Source organism: Mirounga leonina, unplaced genomic scaffold (genome assembly GCF_011800145.1).
Source record: "Mirounga leonina isolate KUSES-001 unplaced genomic scaffold, KU_Mleo_1.0 Mir_178, whole genome shotgun sequence".
In the NCBI taxonomy this organism is placed as follows: domain Eukaryota; kingdom Metazoa; phylum Chordata; class Mammalia; order Carnivora; family Phocidae; genus Mirounga; species Mirounga leonina.
In genome coordinates, this window is record NW_023270464.1 from 25,701,176 (window position 1) to 25,720,305 (window position 19,130).

Here is a 19,130-nt window from a genome sequence, read left to right on the forward strand (position 1 = left end):
TAGTCGTTTCTCTTTATACCAGTTCACTTTTGGGCTCTTCCTCTAAATGATAATAAAAGCGAATCACTTGTCAGTGGAATCATGCTTTTTTGTTTTCCAAGTTTTTGACAAGGAGTATGTGTTGCTTGCATAATTAAAAAGAATTATTGTTAAAACTAATTTAGTTTGGGCTGAAGAAGAATACTCTGGACAAGGTGATGTTTTGACATTGAGGTTTTGAAAAGTTGAGTAGTAGTTACATAAACCAGGATGAGAAAGGGAATCACAAGCAGAGTGAATAGCACTGGTGAAGAGATGTAACAGTAGATATATTTAAGGATCTATGACTCATTCTGTAGAATTGAGGTGAAAAATAGCTGTGGGATAATGCTAGAAGTTGAGGTTACAGGCATAGGTGGAAACCAATCATTAACATTCTGAAAGTTACAATAGGAGTCATTGAAGAATCTTACAAGGAATAGGTCAGTTGGGATTGTCTTTAGAAAGATCACTCAAGTGGCAACATGGCAGATTATTTGGAGAGGACAGGGTCTGGCCAAACAGTAGAAGGTCAAGGGTGGGTTAACAAGAGCTTAGAGTATACAGGGTAGGCTGGATGGAGAAGGGATGACAAATTATAGAGGTTAATGAAGGAGATCTTTTAGGACTGGATTGTTATTGGATGTGGGGAGTGAGAAAGAAGTTCAGAATGAAGCCTGGATTTCTGACATGATGACTAAGTAGATAATGAGGTGATTCCTCAAGACAGAAAATACTGGGTGAGGACCAAGTATATGGGGAAAAGATGGTGAGCTTGATGTACCTGTGAATATCGAAGTTGATACACACATTTAGAGCTTAGGAGAGAATTCTAGATGAGAAACATAGATCTGGGGGTCGTCACATGGTTAAAGCTAATAGATGGCCTTGGAGACTGAATAAGAAGAGCAGATTTCCAATGACAGAGTCCTGGCCCCACCATTTTAGGAGCAAGTTTTGGAAGGGGTGCACTTGATGGGGCAGAACTTCTGTAGAATAGCAAAGTAAGAGAAAACCAAGTTAAGTGTGGGTGAGTGTTTAAGAAGAAAAGTCAGCAGTGTCTGATACTTCGGAGGAATCAGGAGAGATAAGAAGGGAAATAGGCTTACTTCATTTGGCCCAAACAAATCCCACTGGCGATCTCAGCTTGAGCTGTCTCAGTGACATGGTTGGAGTGGACACTCATTTGTGTACATGGATGTACTCATTTCCTGTGGTATTCATTCCTACCATCTCTCAGCCTTGGTGTTTCCAGTAGGTAAAAAAAGGAGGTATTATTCCCCTGGTAGGTCCTATTTTAAACTTGTTCTTTCGCACACGACATTCCATGAGTCCAGCCCAGTCACTGTCACACTGGAGGCCTACAGTCAGCACTGGCTCCCTTTTCCTGGTTCCTCCTTGTGCTTGTGACCACAGCCCCCTCTTCATATTCATGATCTCAGATGCCGAGTTGGTTCCAGTAGTTTCCAAGGCTTGATGTGGCTTGCAGGGAAAATGTACTGAATTCGTTCACTTTAAAAGTGTGCTTCCTATCATGTTTTCATGATGCTGATGGGTAAGCCCATTTTTTGGGCGATAACAGGTGATACCCTGGCTGCCAAAAGCTGAGTGCTCTTTCGGCAAGGCTATTTGGGTGAAAAGAATTGTATGCTGTTTCTTCAGAAATGACCAGGACACCCAGGAGAATTCAGATCTTTCCTTCAACAGGATAATGTTCACGCACATTCCCCGTCTTGTACAATGTGGCTGTGGCCATCAGTGGTCACTAGGATGGGAGAGAATAAACTGTGGGATTCTCGCTGCTTGCCTCCAGATGAGCGAACTGAGCCCTGATGTTCACTTGGCACAGACCACACAACATTTTTGCAAGTGTGTTTATGGTCTGCTCACTTAAATGAGCAGTCAGCGTGCTCCTGGGGACAACTTTTTGGGAACCTGAGCACGGCAGGCAGAATAAGATGATGACACTCACTGAATGAAATTTGCTTCTGCTTTGCAGGTCTGATTTTTATGAGAAACAGGGCCTGGTTGGAAGCATGTCCTCAGAGCAAAGTCTGATTTATCATTCATGTTTACTGAATTCCCTGACAGCGGGTTAGATGAAGAAGCCACTTGGTAGTTACAGTAAAACTAACAGCAACGAACATCCACTGAGTGTTTAGTAAGTGTCAGGCATTGTCTAAAGCGCTTGGCTGTGTTAGCTGCTCATATGTGTGAGGTGGGTACCGTCATCATCCCCACTTGGAAATGAGTTTGGAAGAGGCTAAGGAATTTTCCTGCATTGCACAGCTAGAAAGGGGGATAGCTGGAATTTGGACCAGGCAACCTAACCCCAGAATCTGTTTTCTTATCCACTGCACTATACTGATGATACTTGTACTTTCTATGTCGCCCGAAGTGTGGTTGAAGTTTGGAACAGGAAATGAGATGCGGTTCTGGTAAAGGACAGCCAGGATGCTAGGTAGGTCCTGGTCATGCCCAGACAGCACGGTCATGCCCAGACAGACTCTCAGAGACAGAAAGTGCTCGGGCATAGTCATGCTGAGCACGAGGGCTGTTGGGACCTGGAGGATATGTATCTGCTCGTTGTGAAGGGGGCATCTACGCATAAACATACCAGAGTTTCTGTTTGTCAACAGAAGCTGGAAGTCTGGATTTTGACGTGAAATGTCCCATTGAAAATAACACCTTGCTGTTAATGACCTTGCCTTGTTCATGGGTTAAACTGTGCTCTTTCTGACACTGGCCAGGCTTTCCTGCAGTAACTGACAACTGCCAAAGCTCAGTGGCTTAAAACAATTAAGGATTACTTCTTGCTAATGCGACTTGCCCACCGTTTGTCTTTTCGGCAGGGGTCTCTGCTCTTTGAATATCAAGAGATCAGACTGAGGGAGGTTTTATTTGAACACATTTTACATAACAGTAGTAAGAAGGGGAGTGTGTGACTCGTGCACTGATCCTTAAAGCTTCTTACCGGAAGCTTCTTACACCAGCAATTAGACTCCTATTTCACTGGCCCAAGACAGTCAAGACCACACTTAATTAGAAGGGGATGGGGACGTAGAGTCATTCCACAGGCTGAAAGGAGAAGCTCTGTATTTTAGAACATCTCTAATGACCACCAGAACTCCATATACTCTGATTTTCAAGGCAGAAACCTAGAGTTTTTTCTATGGTAGAATCCAGTTTTCAAGAATCTTCAACACAAGTTGACTCAAAAAATTGGTTCTAGAAGGATTAAATTAGACTTACTTAGAAAGATATGTGGCTTAACATGGAGTGATGACACTTATTTATTTCTTTAAAGATTTTATTTATTTATTTGAGAGAGAGAGAGCGCGAGAGTGCATGAGCCAGGGGAGGGTCAGAGGGAGAGGGAGAGCAGACACCTGATGTGGGGCTCGATCCCAGGACCCCGGGGTCATGACCTGAGCCAAAGGCAGATGCTTAACTGACTGAGCCACCCAGGCATCCCGATTCCACTTATTTAGATACTATGTTCTTTTAGCCAATTAGGAATTCGTATACAGAAGTGGTAAAATGGTCCTTAGCTGAAGTGATGATTTATGTAGGAGTATTTATTCCCAAAAGCACTGCTCATATATTTTAAATATTTGTTTAAGTCTGATATCTTGTGTGACTTGTCTCATTAACTGCACTGTAGGATATGAGCCTTGTCTTGTTAAATTATACCCTGTAGCACCTGCCTATATAAAAATTGGTTACTTAATAGTTGTTAATAAATTTATTGATATGTTCTATTGATTAGTGGTTTTTTAAATCATTACAGTTAGAGATCTTGACTACAGGAGATGTCACAGAGGTTGAAAACACCTCAGGCAGCTTTTCAAAAGTTGCTTATTATGAATTACGATGAGATCCGAGAGCCCAAATTCAGTGGTCCCTCAGTTTCAAGGGCAGTTCTGACTTAGACCCTATGAATCACAAGGCAACCAGAGCTTCTTCTCAGATACTGTTTTTCTGTGATGTTTTCACTGCTTTTTTTTGGCTGTAAGATTTGGACGAACTGTCACTTGAAACAAAATTCTGAAACAAATTAAGTACCGAGGGAGGTGTTTGCTTGCCTAATGTCTTACAAGGCCCTAAATGCTCTTCAAAACAAGCCCATCCTGGCTCCTAAGCCCACACCCTTTCTGGATGACCAGAAAGAGGGTGATTCTCATTCTCATGAAATGCAGAGCGTTCAGGGACATGAATTGTGAGGACAGAGCTTGGCTTGGGAACAGGGTTTCTATAACTTAATGGTAGAATTACTCCCCTTGGAGAAAGTTGCATGAACACAAGTTACTCATTGATTGAATCCCAACCATGCAAGTGTGTTTCCAAAATCAATCACTCTTAATTTGTTCCACATGCACTTGTAAATATTAATATAATTGCCTGTGTGACTCAGTTCTTTGCAGTCCGTCTGCTGCTATTAAAGGTGAGGAAGGTATAGCATGATGTTAAGATTCTGGTGTCAACTGACCTGGGTTTCCCCGCCATTACTGACACATTTACTAGCTGTGTGATGCTGGAGAGTCGTTTAACCTCACTGACATTCAAGTGCCTTATTTGTAAAATAGATCCAGAAGATATCACCTGTGTCCTCAGGTTGCTGTGAAGATTCAATGAAATGTGTGATGTGCTTGGCATAATGCCAGACACATGGTGGGCATTCAGTAAAAATCAACTATTATTAGTAGTAGTTCATTATCACCTTTATAAAATTATATAATCAGGATGAAAGGATCTCAAAAGTCTTTGGATTTAGCTACTCCTCAGAGAATTTAATCCCTCTCCGGTTTTCCCACCAAGAAGTCTCCTACCTAGCTCATGGTTGAATACTTGTTGTTGGATAACTCTGACTTTTCCAACTTTCTGATATTGAACTAAACTTGTGCTTAAACCTGTCGCTTTCACCATTTGGAAATACAAGGAACAAATGTAAACCCTTTCTTCATGACAGCCCTTTGTGAATTTAAAAATATCTTTAATCACGGGCTTTTCCTTAAACTTCTTTGGAACTTTCCCTGCCTCTCCCTGAAACTTTTATTTGACCTTTCTCCTTCCCTTCAGCACCAAAACTTTGGAAAGAATAGTCTGTAGGTGTGGTTTCTACTGCCTCCAGCTTTATTCTGTCTTCAACACCTTGGATGCAGTGATTCCGCAGCAACCCGTGCTGAGACGTAGGGGCTGTGCCCAGGAGTCAAAACAAAATGAAAAACAGAGATGATAGAAGGGGACTTTTTTATTGAGCCCTTTATAATGTTCTAATCCCTGTACTAAGAGTTTTTACATACATTTTCTCATTTTATCCTTACTAGACCCTATGTGAAGTATGTATTATTATCGGTGTGTTAGTCTTGAGGAAGATGGATCTCTGAGAGTTTGAACTGTTGGCCATCCGCCATCTTGAAAGTGTTGGAGGGGCCAAGCAGAGAGGCTGCTTTCCTCCAGAGTGCCCGCACTTAAACACCAGGTATAGAAATGCAAATAAAGTTGAGTGATACAGGGAGGTAGAGATAAACTCTCTCACCAGTTAATATGAGTGGGCACGCATTATATAGAAGACGTATTTGTACAGTAAAAAGAAATGTGCCTAGCCCTTGTCCTCATAGACGGAAGCTCACAATCTGGTTAAGACGCACACACGTATGCACACACAGGTAATTCACAAAAATAATAACTCACAAAGGACTGAAAGCAGTGTGGCGTGTGCTATGAGACATCTCTCCCATTCATTCCTCTCCGCATTTAAGAAATGGTTTACAAAGAGCCCAGATGTCCATTGACAGATGAATGGATGAAGAAGAGGCAACACACACACACACATACACACACACAGGAATATTACTCAGCCATCAAAAAGAATGAAATCTTGCCATTTGCAACAACGTGGATGAACTAGAGTGTATTATGTGAAGCGAAATAAGTCAGAGAAAGACAAATACCATATAATTTCACTCATATGTGGAATTTAAGAAACAAAACAGATGAACATAGGGGAAGACAAAGAAAAATAAGATGAAAACAGAGAGGGAGGCAAACCATAAGAGACTTTTTTTTTTTTTTAAAGATTTTATTTATTTATGACAGAGAGAAACAGCGAGAGAAGGAACACAAGCAGGGGGATTGGGAGAGGGGGAAGCAGGCTTCCCGCTGAGCAGGGAGCCCGATGTGGGGCTCGATCCCAGGACCCTGGGATCATGACCTTCAGCTACCTGAGCTGAAGGCAGACGCTTAACGACTGAGCCGCTCAGGCACCCCAAGACTCTTAACTCTAGGAAACAAACTGAGGGTTGCTGGAGGGGAGGAGGTGGGGGGATGGGGTAATGGGTGATGGGCATTAAGGAGGGCACGTGATGTGATGAGCACTGGATGTCATATGCAACTGATGAATCACTATATTCTACCCCTGAAACTAATAATAAACTAAATGTTAACTAAGTTGTATTTAAATTTAAAAAATTAAAAAAAGAAATGGTTTATAAAGGTACATATGTAGATCTCATGACAGAGGAAGACACACATAGGTATATGCATAAATAATGATAGACAGAAGGACATATAAAGATACAGAATATGAGATACGGAGCTATAGAGATTTTGAGATACAGGTATGTGGAGATTGAGATACAAACAGAGGGAAAAATGCTGAAGGTAAAACCGTGGCCCAGGATATTCCTCGACTCCAGCAGAGGGGCCTGAGGAGAGAGGAGGCGTGGGGAGCGAGGGGGCAGAGCAAAGAGTATCCGTAATGCTCTGTTCATCTCATATACACAAAAATATACGACTACAGATGAAAACAGAAATAAAAATGTAAAGGGAGGGACAGCTTCAGTTCCTGTGTTTTAAGGAGCCTGGGGCCGTGATGAGAGTCCTCTCAGCCATGCACCCTGAGGCTTTCTGTCACTCATAGAGTGAAACTCCGTCCCCACGAAAGAGAGGCACGTGGTGAATCGGAGAAGGCTCACACGCTCGGGGGGATGCGGGTGGGGGGCTGCCCGAGGGCCCTGCAGCCTGCAGCCTGGGCCCTTCCCAGCTCCTGACGCCCGCTTCTGTCCGCAGGTTGTGGGCTGTGACCGGCACCTGGGGAGCAGCGCCCGGGAGGACAACTGCGGCGTCTGCGCTGGTGATAGTTCCACCTGCAGGCTCGTGCGTGGACAATCGAAGTCGCACGTTTCTCCGGAGAAAAGTAGGTTTGAACCCCACTGCGATGTGACCCCCCCAGCAGGCCGTGCTCCAGACCCGCTGGGCCCGGAGTACCGGCTTCCCGACGCTCAGCTTTTCTTGTGGCGAAGCGCCCTGGGCCGGTTTTCCAAAAGTCAGATTTCTTCCAAAGCGTGTCTGTCACATTTTTGGTTCCGTTGTTTTTTCCAAGAGGACCTGTTTCTTTGAATCCTGACCGATGCAGAGTATGACGAGTTTTTTAAAAATATTTGCCATTGTTTAAGGTAAAGCATGAAGTCATAACTTTTTATTTGCCTCCCTTGCTTGCTAACAAGGTGGAACATCTTTTTTTCTTTTTTTTTTCTTTTTAATTTATTTGAGAGAGAGAGAATGAGAGACAGAGAGCATTAGAGGGAGGAGGGTCAAAGGGAGAAGCAGACTCCCCACTGAGCAGGGAGCCCGATGCGGGACTCGATCCCGGGACTCCAGGATCATGACCTGAGCCGAAGGCAGTCGCTTAACCAACTGAGCCACCCAGGCGCCCAAGGTGGAACATCTTGTCATGTAATTCTTGCCCGCCTCTACCTTCTCATCTTTCGGTCATCTACTGAAGTCACTTACTCGTTTCTCTGTGTGGACGTTGTTCTTTTCCCCACCGTTGCGAGCTTCTGTTATATCCTGAGTGTTAACCTTTTGTCTGTTTTACCTATTTTATTTTACTTTTACTTTTCAATTTTTTGGTGATACCTCTTTTAAACATGGATCTCCGTTTGGTACTTGACTTTCAATATTGTTTGTGTTTTTAGGGTTGTTGGTTTCTAAGTTTCATATGCTCAGAAATTTTCACTTTTCTCTTTTAGTAGTATCTGCCTTTTTTAATCCTTTGATTTGGGGGTCAGTAAACATTTTGGGTAAAGGGCGAGAGAGTAAGTATTTTAGGGCTTTACAGGACATATATTTCCAGTCTCAACGATTCAGCCCTGCTCTTGCAGCACCAAGGCACCTACAGGTGACTTGAGAACAATGGGCATCGCTGTGTTCTAATAAAACTTTATGTACAGCTGTATCCGTTCAAGCTAGGACGTCAGCCACGGAAACTGGGGAGTGGTGACAAGAGGTACCCCAAGGCCCAAAGGCGACCGTGGCAGCGAGCAGCCGTGATGGGAAGGGGCCAGAGGTCGAGAGGCGTCTGTCACCTGTTACTGACTGAAGGAGGTGCGGCTGGTGACCCACGGGCGAGTCTGTTATGTCATCATTTCCTTAGTGAGCATCCCAGGGGAGAAGAGGTTCCGCCTGAGCAAGCTGACGCAGAAGCAAGTGAGAGCGTGGAGGGCGAAGGCCACGCCTGGGATGCTGTGAAGCAGGGCTGCATGGGTGGTGTGCATCTGAGGGACCTCAAACCTCAAAGTGGTAGCAAGGACCCTTCCAAAAATACCTCATGCAAGCGTGGCTGGTCATACTGGACCTCCCCTGTCGTGGGTGCTGTTAGCCGAGGCTTCTTACTACGTGTCAGCAAGCAAATCCTCCCGAGGGGACCTGGCTGGAGTCTGGAGGGGCTCACCCACCCACTCGGGAGCCACAACTGTGGCTTTTCTGGAGGCTGCAGGGATGCCCTCTTCTCAAATCCTGCCTAGGTGTTCTAACCCCCTTTGGTGCCCAGGTGGTCAGCTAGACATCGACCGCAGACCTGGGGCCACATCCTTCACCTCCTGGAGCCTTCCTCCCCAAGCACCTGCTCACTGCTCTGTGTCCTCGCCAGGACTTCCTCTCTCCACTAGTTACCGTGAGCACCTTTATGTTTCAAAGCCTTTTTTTGTAATTACAGTCCATCTTACCGAGTGACATTGTCCTTTGGGAAAAAGGCTTGCTTTTCAGTACTTAGAATGCACATGAGACATTCATAACAAAACAGCACACACTGGTTTTGAAGCTTTCCTTTTTCCATTTTTTTAAAAGTAAATATATATATATATGTATTTTAATTCTGACAAAAAAACTAGCCTTGTTATAAATTCAAGAGATTAACTGTGATCTGTATGGTATTTAAATAAGCAATATCTAAACATCTAAAAGACGTATATAAATATATATCCAAAATATACAGAAAAAGAAAGGAGAATGGAATCAAAAGGCTTATAAAAAGTGAGATAAACTCAAAAGAATGTAGTAATGGAGGGGAAAAATATAAGGCAAAGAGAAATTAAAAAAAAAAAAACAACTCAGACTTTATTTACAAAAATAGGCAGTAGGCTGAATTTGACCCTCAGGTTGTAGTTGACGGCCCCCTGCCTGAAAGGGAAAAAATTATTCCTGTGTGTTTTCTGCCAGCACTTTTATGGTTTTGTTTTCCTCCTTTAAAATCTGTTCATTTGAGATCATCTTCTTTTTTAAAAGATTTTATTTATTTATTTGACAGACAGAGACACAGCAAGAGAGGGAACACAAACAGGGGGAGTGGGAGAGGGAGAAGCAGGCTTCCCGCAGAGCAGGGAGCCCGATGCGGGGCTCGATCCCAGGACGTGGGATCATGAACTGAGCTGAAGGCAGACGCTTAATGACTGAGCCACCCAGGTGCCCCCATTTGAATTTATCTTGACGTAACTTATGAAATAGGGATTTTACTTATTCTCTCCAAATGGGGAGAGCACCATGGGAGGGGTAGAGGGTGGGGAGGGTTTTCCAGGTGGAGGAAACACGAAGTTCATGGTGTGACACGAAAGGAAAGTCCTGGTATCCTTGAGAAACTATTAATATGTCATTCAGGCCTGAATCCTCTTCCACCCTGGACAGGGTGGAGGATGAGACAGACGGCATTCTGGAGGTAACCACGGAGGCCCTCATTGCTGTCTGCACACATCATGTTAAGTGGAGTCACTCGCGCAAGTCCAGGCAGAGGATTGACGTGGTTCGATCTGTGTTTTAATAAAATAATTCTGGCGGCAGGTGGAAGCTGGACTCCCTGTGAGATGAGCCTGGAGGCAAGGAGTCCAAAGGGGAAGCTTTTTAAAAAGATACTCAAAGGTGTTCGAAATCGTGAGGCCCTAGTCTAGGGGGCATGGTGAGAGAGGTAGAGGAAGGAACAGACCAGAGAGATCTCTAGTGGGTAGAACTGCAGAGTTTGATAATGCTTGGGACAAAGACCACAAGAGCCAAGAAAGAGGATGATGCGAGCACTCCAACTTGAGCGGCAGAGTGGATATGTTTGCTGTTCCCTTGGGTGACGGGTTCACGAAGAGGGGTCCCGTACCAAAGATCAGGGCTCAGCTCCTTGGATTTTTCCTTCTCTTGGGAAATTTGCCCCCGTAAGTATTAAATATCTTGGTACCTTTCTGATACCTTCAAACAGATGTTGATTATATTTTGTTTCTGGTTGAAGGTTGGATCTGAAATATGGCAGTCCATTTTTGGCTGGTGGCAAAATCCCCTTACTGGTGGTAAACTAAGTTAGGTAGGTCCACCCAAAGAGAGTGTGTAGAATATATCAGGAGGCCAAGAATTGCATCGTGGGGAGCATCCAAAGTCAAGTCATTTAGCCAGTGGAGAAATTTAAGGGAATCTGAATGAGACGAAATGAAAAGAGTAGGTAAACGCAGAACTTAGCAAAAGCAGGGTCATGGAAGCCAGAGGAATGAGTAATTCCAAAAAGGGGGTAATGGTCAACCATGCGAACTGCTGCTGTGATACGGATTGGAATAAGAGTCCAGAATGTACTCTTTGGCAATTTGAAGACCCACCTGTGACCTTAACAGGAGTGGTCTTCATGAATTTCAGGCTGAAGCCAAAGCCTGATTGCAGTGGGTTGAGGAGGGAGCAGAAGGTGAGACTAGGTAGAGGGAAAGATTTGCCCGGACAGAAGGAGGCTACCTACCCACACCATGTCAGCAGCTGGATGACTATACAGGCACCATCGAGAACACGTGAGAAATGAGCAGTTTTCCAGCATATTGACTTTTTTTTTTTTGTACTATCCATTAAGAGGTAGGAGTCAGCTGCATAAGTGTGAGAGCTCTCATCAAAGTGTCCCCATCAAAGAAAGGAGGGGAAGGAATTCATCAAAGACAGGAAAAAGGTAGAGGAATCGCTGCGAGGGCTACCTGAGATTGGAAACCAGGAATTCGTAGAGATTCGTTCCTGAAGGAGCTGACCTTAAGCAGTGGTGCACCAGTGAGGGATGCATTCCACTACAAATCATGGAAAGTTCAACTTACAAATGCAGGACATTCTGTAGGAGGCAGTCAAGGTTGGGGAAGCTGTTCTGCTATGTCTTTAAGGACCCAGGCTCCCCGCTCTCTCTCCTTGATCATCCTTAGAAGATGGCTTTCCTCTCTGCAGTCCCAAAGTCACTGTTAAACATTTGCACCCATCCACACCCAGACGATAAAGATGGTGGTGCAGAAGACATTCCTTGAATGCTCTACCCTTTATTCAGGAAGGGAAGTCCTCCCCGGGGAGTTCCGCCTCTTCACCCAGAACTGTGGCATGCACGTGCTGGCTTCTAAGGAGCTGGAGAAGCAAGTATACAGCATTCCACCCTCTCTGGTATTACTAGCATCGATACAGTGCTTTACCAGTCCCAGAGTTCTCTTCAGGCACAGAGTATCACTTAATTCCACCAACCCCCTTCCATTGTAGTTTTGCTCTTGTCAAGCCCATTTGAGAGATGAGGAGACTAAGGACCAGAGATGTTAAGGAACATCTCTCATAACCAATTATGAAAGGCAATATAGGAAAGTGGCTAAGAAATTGGGCTCTGGGACCAGGGTTGAAATCCGGGGTTTGTTGCTTACGACTGTGTAAGCAGAGCAAGTTCTTTTTTTTTTTTTTTTTTTTTTAACTTCTGTGTGTATTTTGGTTTTCTCATTGACACTGGAATCAGCAATAGTACTGCCTTTGTAGAGGTGTTGTCAGGATTAATAAGACATATGGCTCCTTTGGGTACCGAAGGATGTCGCACCTTTTACATACATTCAGTGTCAATGTGGATATTTGTAAACAGAAGTCTAAGTCAACAGTCTGTCAATCTGGGTCTTGTTTTTAAGAGAGCTGCTGATGGGTGTGGAGGAAAACCTTGTCAGAGGTGTCAAGGAAGAGTAAATTAGGGGAGAAACTAACGGTGGAGGGAAGATGCAGCTCCAGGGAAGACCGTGAAGAGCCAGGCTGGACTGTGAAGAGTTAATTCAAGTCGGCTTTTGGACGAGAAGACCAGAAAGGGGAACGTAATCACCAGCTTGGGTGTTGGGGATGCGCCTAGAGTTAGCGTTGGCTTTAAAAAGCCTGGAAGTCTCATCAGAAATAAACGTCATCTTGTCAGGGTCCAACAGAGATTAGAAATGGAGATACTTCTAATTGAACCAGGGGAGAAGCCGAGTGAAATTGGGTCAAGAAACCAATCTTTCTGGGGAAGTGTGCTGAGGAGGCCCCGAAATGGGAAGGGACGGATGGGGTGGCGTGTTGGCTGGAAGGGGTCTGGTTGTATTTCACAGTTTTGTGCTCCTGGTAAGGTAGATCAGATTCTCTCTGTGTGTCTCTCTCTCACACACGCATTGATTTTCACTTTTGGGATTATAGATCCTTTTGAGAATCTATTGAAAGTTTTGCATTTTCCCTCCATTTTCTTGGAAATGCATACTACCCATAAGGCCCAAATTTGCCATTTTTTTGAGGGCGTCTCAGACCCCTGTGCCAGTTCAGGACATTCCAGGTCACAAACCCCTAAAAATCTAATCTTTTTGATTAATTTCCACAAAGAAAGGGCAACGGCAGTGTCCGGCAGGTGAGGTGGCTTGGTGAGAGCGGGGCTGCTGGCCCATCACCAGGCACCGTACATATATGCTTGGGCTCCGGCAAACGTTAGCAGATCCCTGCCTGCGTGAAAACACGCTGCTTCTTGTCCTGGATTTTCAGTACAGCCCCTTCATGTCTGTTACTGCTCCGAAACTGGCCCGCCACAGCCGTTCTTGGCTGGGATTTTCCGTGGGCCATATGGAAGCACTTCCCTATAATCATGCTTTGTGTGAAAGAAATGTGGGAAACCAAGCCATGTCTCTCTCCCCGAGTGCGCATCACCGGGCCTGCAGAGTCCACGAAGCTCCTACGTCCTCACCTTGGCAAGCAATCATTCCTGCCTTCCTTGGGGCTCACGCTGAGGCAGGCCACGGCCGTGGGACGCCATTGGCACAGCCTTGCTCTGGACAAAGTGCTCAGGGTTGCTCCTGGGATATCATTTCCACCAGGCAGCCAGGCAGGTTCAAGGTCCTAGTGCCGGGAGCCAAACATTTGCTATGAGAAAAATCTGAAATTAATCCAGATAGAACACACAAATTTCCTGTTCTGCAGGAGAGGGGGAGAGACTGAACCAACAATGGCATAAATAGCTTTGGGTGTTGGAACAGGGAAGTAGGGGCCACTCGATTTTTAAAGAGAGAAAACTCTAAACACAGCAACAAAGAAGCAAGCACATCTATGTGGAGTCTTGATTTGGCACTTAGGGACTCTATTGTGTTTCCAGGTTTGTCCATTATATACATATTTTTAAGTAGATGCCACACCCAGTGTGGAGCCCAATGTGTGGCTTGAACTTACGACCCTGAGATCAAGACCTGAGCTGAGATCAAGAGTTGGACACTTAACCAACTGAGCCAGCCAGGTGCCCCCACTACTTTGGTCTTATCCACATAAGGGTGCACATGCATAAGGCAAATAAACAAGCTCAGCTGGTCTGCTCTGGGCTCTTTTTGTGTTTTTACCTGGTAGCAACTAAGCCTGTTCATACAGGGATGCCCAAGGCTGACCCGGAACCCCAGCATTTCACTGGACTTTGACATTTTAAGATGACCACACCCTCTTACCAAACATCCCTCGCTCAGTACTCCTGACAGAAATAGAATCCTGGGCCTGGAGGGTTATTATTATGACATTTTCTCTTCATACACAGGCCATTTTCCCTTTGACTGTCACTTCCAAAAATAGCCCGTACCCTGAACTCATTCCGTAACAGGGAAGACTGCATCAGCTGTAATGTGGTACATAGGCTGTCTGCTCACATCATCTCTCTCTGCCTCCCCATTCATCCTTCGAGGGCAGATCTCTGACCAATTATATTCCTGTACCAGAAGTCTGTGTGACCAAGGAATATTCAAGTCCAACACCCTGTTAATTTTAATGAGATATTTCCCCCTGTTTAATTCAATGAGAGAGAGCACAACATAGAGGAAAGATCCTGATGCTGAATATCTAGGGCCCTGTGTTCCTTCTCTTCCTAGCTCGCTCACACTTGAGCAAAATGACGTGCTGGCTCCATTAAGAAGGAGTGCTGTGGAGTCTGTTTTTCACAGAGTAGCCAGACTGACCATTAACTCCCCAGCTTAAAACCTCTTCATGAATTGCCTTTATACTTATGCTAAAATCCATACCCTTTCCATGACCTTCAAAGTCTTGTATGGCTGGCTCTAGTTATGTCATGTGCACCATTTTGCCCCTCATGCACTAGGCTCCAGTCTTACTATCTGGAAGATTCTAGAGTGCCAAGTGCCCTTCTCCTTCCCCCCCACCATGCGCTTTTGCACTGACCAATCCCTAGACCTGGCATACACTGCCCTCAACTCTTAAACACGGTTGTGTCTTTCTCCACCTTGAGCTCAAGAGTCACCTCCTCAGGGAGGCTTTCTTCACCCAATCTACTAATCTAGAGTTGACTCTTCTCTTTTCTGTTTAATTCCTGCTTGGCCTTTATAGAGCATGTCACAGGAGCTCAGTAGATGCTGAACGAATGAATACAGGCCTTTGCTAGAGATGATTCTGCTTCCTATTATGGTTTCACTGGGACTAAATCATGTTGTGCAACAGAATTGCACTGGAAGCCAGAGACTGGGGTAATAACCTCAGCTTGGCCACTAACTATCTGTGATCTTAGGCAGGATCACAGGGGCCTTGGCTTTTTCATCTGTATACTAAAAGTGTTAGCATGGATGATTTCCAAAACCTCTTCTAGCTCTGAAAGCTTATTAAGTATATCTGTAATTTATTTCTTGTTTTTAAAAACACAGATCTTGGGATTGAATGGAGGTCAGAGAAATAAGACCAGGATCTTATATGAAGACCTTTTCTAATGCTTTAATGAAAATGGTCAACAGAGGTGGCTTACCTTTATACTTAAAGGGCCTGGGAAGTTTTTTATATGCAAGAAAAGGGAGTTGGTGTGAAGTCTCCTCTTATCTCCCATGAACCACTGCTTGGGTACCTTCTACATGCTACCATCACTGCCTGCATGGGAGGGGTTTTGTTTGTGTGCTGACCCCCTCATGAGCATGTGAGCTCATCAAGGGCCTTTCACACCTGGCCCAGTACCTGACACCTGGTATGTTCTCTGTAAAGGTGTATTGGCTTGATTGGAACAGGACTGAAGAACCCACTTAGACCAGATGCCCGCTTAGACTAGATGCCCATGTGAATTAAAAGCAGAAGCAGTCTATTGGCAGCCAAGCCCTGTTCCACCTGGAGTCACCCAGGAGACCTGACATCTACTAACCAGATGAGAGCTCAGGGATTCTTAACAATAATAATTATCAGGATGGTAATAACAGTGGCATCCCTAGGTTCTGTGCATATGTACCAGGCACTGCGCTGAGTGCTTTTATGTATGATGTGATTTACTCTTCACCATAACCCTACAGAGTAGGTCCTATTACAGCCTCCCCTTTGACAAACAGGACAGTGACAAAGAGGCTCCCTGAAATGAAATGCATCGTTCAAAGCCTTACAGCAAGTAAGTGCTCGAGCTGATCTGACTTCAGAGTCCGTGTGCTGCACCACCCTCCTGAGCTGTCTTCCAAGATGAGCAAGAGGTGAAGTGTCCATAGAGGCCTAGAGAGATGGGGTCAGAACAAAGGAAGCAAAAAATGGAACCAGAAGTGGTGCAAAGGCTACCTCAACCCACCTACCCATGGTTCCCCCTCTCAGAGCCTGGCCCCGTGGTCCCAAATCTAGCATGCACATCAGGACCACCTGGAGGGCTTGTTCCCTGTTCTAGTCCTCAAGCCCTACCCTAGAATTTTGGGGGGTAAATCTGTCACCAGATTTTCCAGGTGACTCTGATATGTGCCTTTGGTGAATACCTCTGCTTCTCAGCCTCTGATGGCCCTGTAGTGGAGGAAAGATCATTTTCCCTCTACCTTTCTAGGTTCTTGGCTGACAGCCCCCAGTAAGAAAAAGATTAACAGGAGAAAATAAATTGAATGATGTACGTATGTATGGGAGCCCCCCAGAGATGAGACTTAAAGAAGTGGCCAAACCAGGAAGCTTTTATACCTTTTAAACAAAGGAATGATAAATTTGTGAAGAATTGACAAGACAAGGGGTTTGGGCTGTGGGTGGTAAATGGTGAAGTAGTAACAAGGTTTGTTCATGAAGCCTTCTCGGCTCTAAATTCCTTGTGTCTGGTGATAAAGATGCCTTCTACGCTCCCTGGTATGGGGATTTATCTTCTGCTTTCAAGTGGACAAAGGAGGGACAGAGAGTCCTTGTTGCACCTGCTATTTCTCAAGTACTTTTAATTCAAAATAATCAATATGCCAAAGTGGCGTATCTGGGGTGACATATTCTGAACCCCTACTTCCCACTATAGAGTCAGAAGGCCAAAGGACATTTAATCCTCACCGGGCTCTTGATTTCGGAGATGCAGTATAAAGGGCAGAGAAGCAAGTTACACTACAATGCTGGGGAACATCTGGACAGAAAGTTCTCACTTGCTGCTTGTGTGTAACAAAGCCCCCCTATTGCATGCTGTTCAAAGCCAGTCCTGGAAATGAGCATGGAAGTGTACATTCTTAGGCACCCTGCCTATTACCATGCTCTTTTGAGGTAAAGGCATTTTAGGCCAGTAAAGAAACAGAGCTCCAGGTTGGGAACAGATGCTTCTGAATAGACCCAAGAGCCGATGGCCAGGGATGCTCAGATGCGGATTCAGCAATAATTGATTTCCATGATATAGTGTGGAATTAGCTCAGGGCAGGACCGTGAGATGTCGTAGCAGGGCAGGTGATGGAAATCAGTTTTCAGCTTGCAGCTGGTTGCTCTCACCAAATCAAATCCCTGGCATGTCCTTTCTCTACTTTTAAGAAGTGGTTGTCAGTTTCTGAGTTTGACTTTCCCTGTCTTTGCTCATTGGCGTGTGTCATTTGTCCCATCTCTGGCTACAAAAGGCAGCGTGGACAGTCCTCCAGCTATGGGACGGGTGTCTCCATACACTGACTTTCCCTTCCTTCACCTCCCACAATCCCCTCCTCCATGTACAGAGCGACAGCTGAACTTGATCAAAACTGAGTACCCAACTTTGAAAAGTCGTCAGCCCCCACTCTGCACAGTGTCCCACAGACCACCTCCTTCTAGTGTAAATGACACGGAACAGTGATGGGCACATGAGCGCATTCACAAACACTGTTGTTTCTCAGCTTACAAAATGCTTTCACAGCCACTGTCTCGTTTTAAAGGAAAATCAGTGTTCTTTCCAATGTTTCCATAAGGTTGTTATTATTGTTCACATTAGTATTTATTGAGATACCTTCCTTCCTTTTTAAAAACACTCCTTTGTTCCTTGGGAATGGAGAGTGGGGGGCAGGGAGTGTGTGTGTGTGTGTGTGTGTGTGTTTTCACCTAAAGAACAGAAAGGAAAAATAAGTGCAAGGTCAAGAAAGTAATGTGGAAAATGCTTGACGGAAAGTTTTATTCAGCAAAAAAACCCAACCGACCAAATTTTAAAAATTGAAAAACAAAAACCAGTAATGGGAGAGTGGGAATGAGCCTGTCAAAGGGAGAGTAAAGCTTCTCTTTTCTTGTAATACCATGGAATGGATATATTTATGTTGGTGTAGTTCTAGTTGGACATTATAGTGAAAATAAACAATCTGATATAAATTACAGTCCTTCTGGGCTGAAACTGATGTTTATTGATTAGTTAATATTGTGTGGACAGTTTACTTCCTGTACATCTTGCTACTTAGCAAAACTGATCTGCAGCAGGAAATGAGACATAGAAAAAATATGATGGAACAGCTGGATTTGAGCATTTATGTGTGGGAGGGAAGTCCGTGGAAGCAAACTTAATGGATCCTTATGTCAGCCCCATGACTGCAAAATCAAACAAGTGAAACCCATAAAATGGAAGTCTGTAATGAACGTTCTTCTGATGAGTGAGTTTGGGTTTACACAATTATGGTCCAGTCTCACAGTAGAAGTTAAGGTTAAGAGTGTAGCTTTTGGTTCTAGCCTCAACTCTACTGCCTTAGAACTCTGTGATCTTGGGAAAGTCATTTAAACGTGAAAAAAAAAATCCAGTTTTCTTACTTGTAGGAAAGGGTTTTTTATTAGAATAAAGGAGGTGTAATTTACCTGAAGTTACCTGGCATCATTCTTGGGGGCATAGCAGGTGCTCAGTGAGGTTTGAATAACTTACACTAACCCAGCCCTACTGGTGGTTAAGTTCCCGTCTAAGCCCTGTGCATATATTACCTCATTTGAACCCTCTCAAGACCCCCTCGAAACAAGTATACCTATTATCTTCATTTTATAGATGTAACTGAGGCTCAGAGAAGGTAAGAAACTTGCCCAAGGTCACACAGCAATTGTAAGGGGCATTGCTGGCTTGTCTGGCTCCAGCATCTATGATCTTAATCACCCATCCATATTGCCTTTTCAGGTATTTTGTAGAGTAACAGTAATGCAGATGACATTTAACGTGACAAGAAGAAGTCCCTGGAAAATGGCCCAGTGAGTAGCAGTATCAAAGATCTCTTACCCCAAATTTCAACTAAAAAGTTTTGGAATAGTTCAAACACTGAAAGTGTTCAGCTGGAACCAATACCCACCACCACCACCACCAAATCTGTTTTCAAGGACAGGGACCTGTTGCCATCAACATTGTAGGATGGGACAGAGAAGGAGCC

At 44.6% G+C, this 19,130-nt stretch overlaps 1 protein-coding gene across 5 annotated transcripts in view; it reads left to right on the top strand.

Annotated features, from left to right (window-relative positions):
* ADAMTSL3 (ADAMTS like 3) overlaps positions 1–19,130 on the top strand; it is a 374,681-nt gene that overhangs the window by 172,804 nt on the left and 182,747 nt on the right. For all 5 annotated transcript variants that reach the window (XM_035024252.1, XM_035024249.1, XM_035024250.1 and 2 more), the window contains one exon: positions 7,090–7,216. In XM_035024252.1, the coding sequence (XP_034880143.1) occupies positions 7,090–7,216 (127 nt within the window). The remainder of the gene's footprint in view (positions 1–7,089; positions 7,217–19,130) is intronic.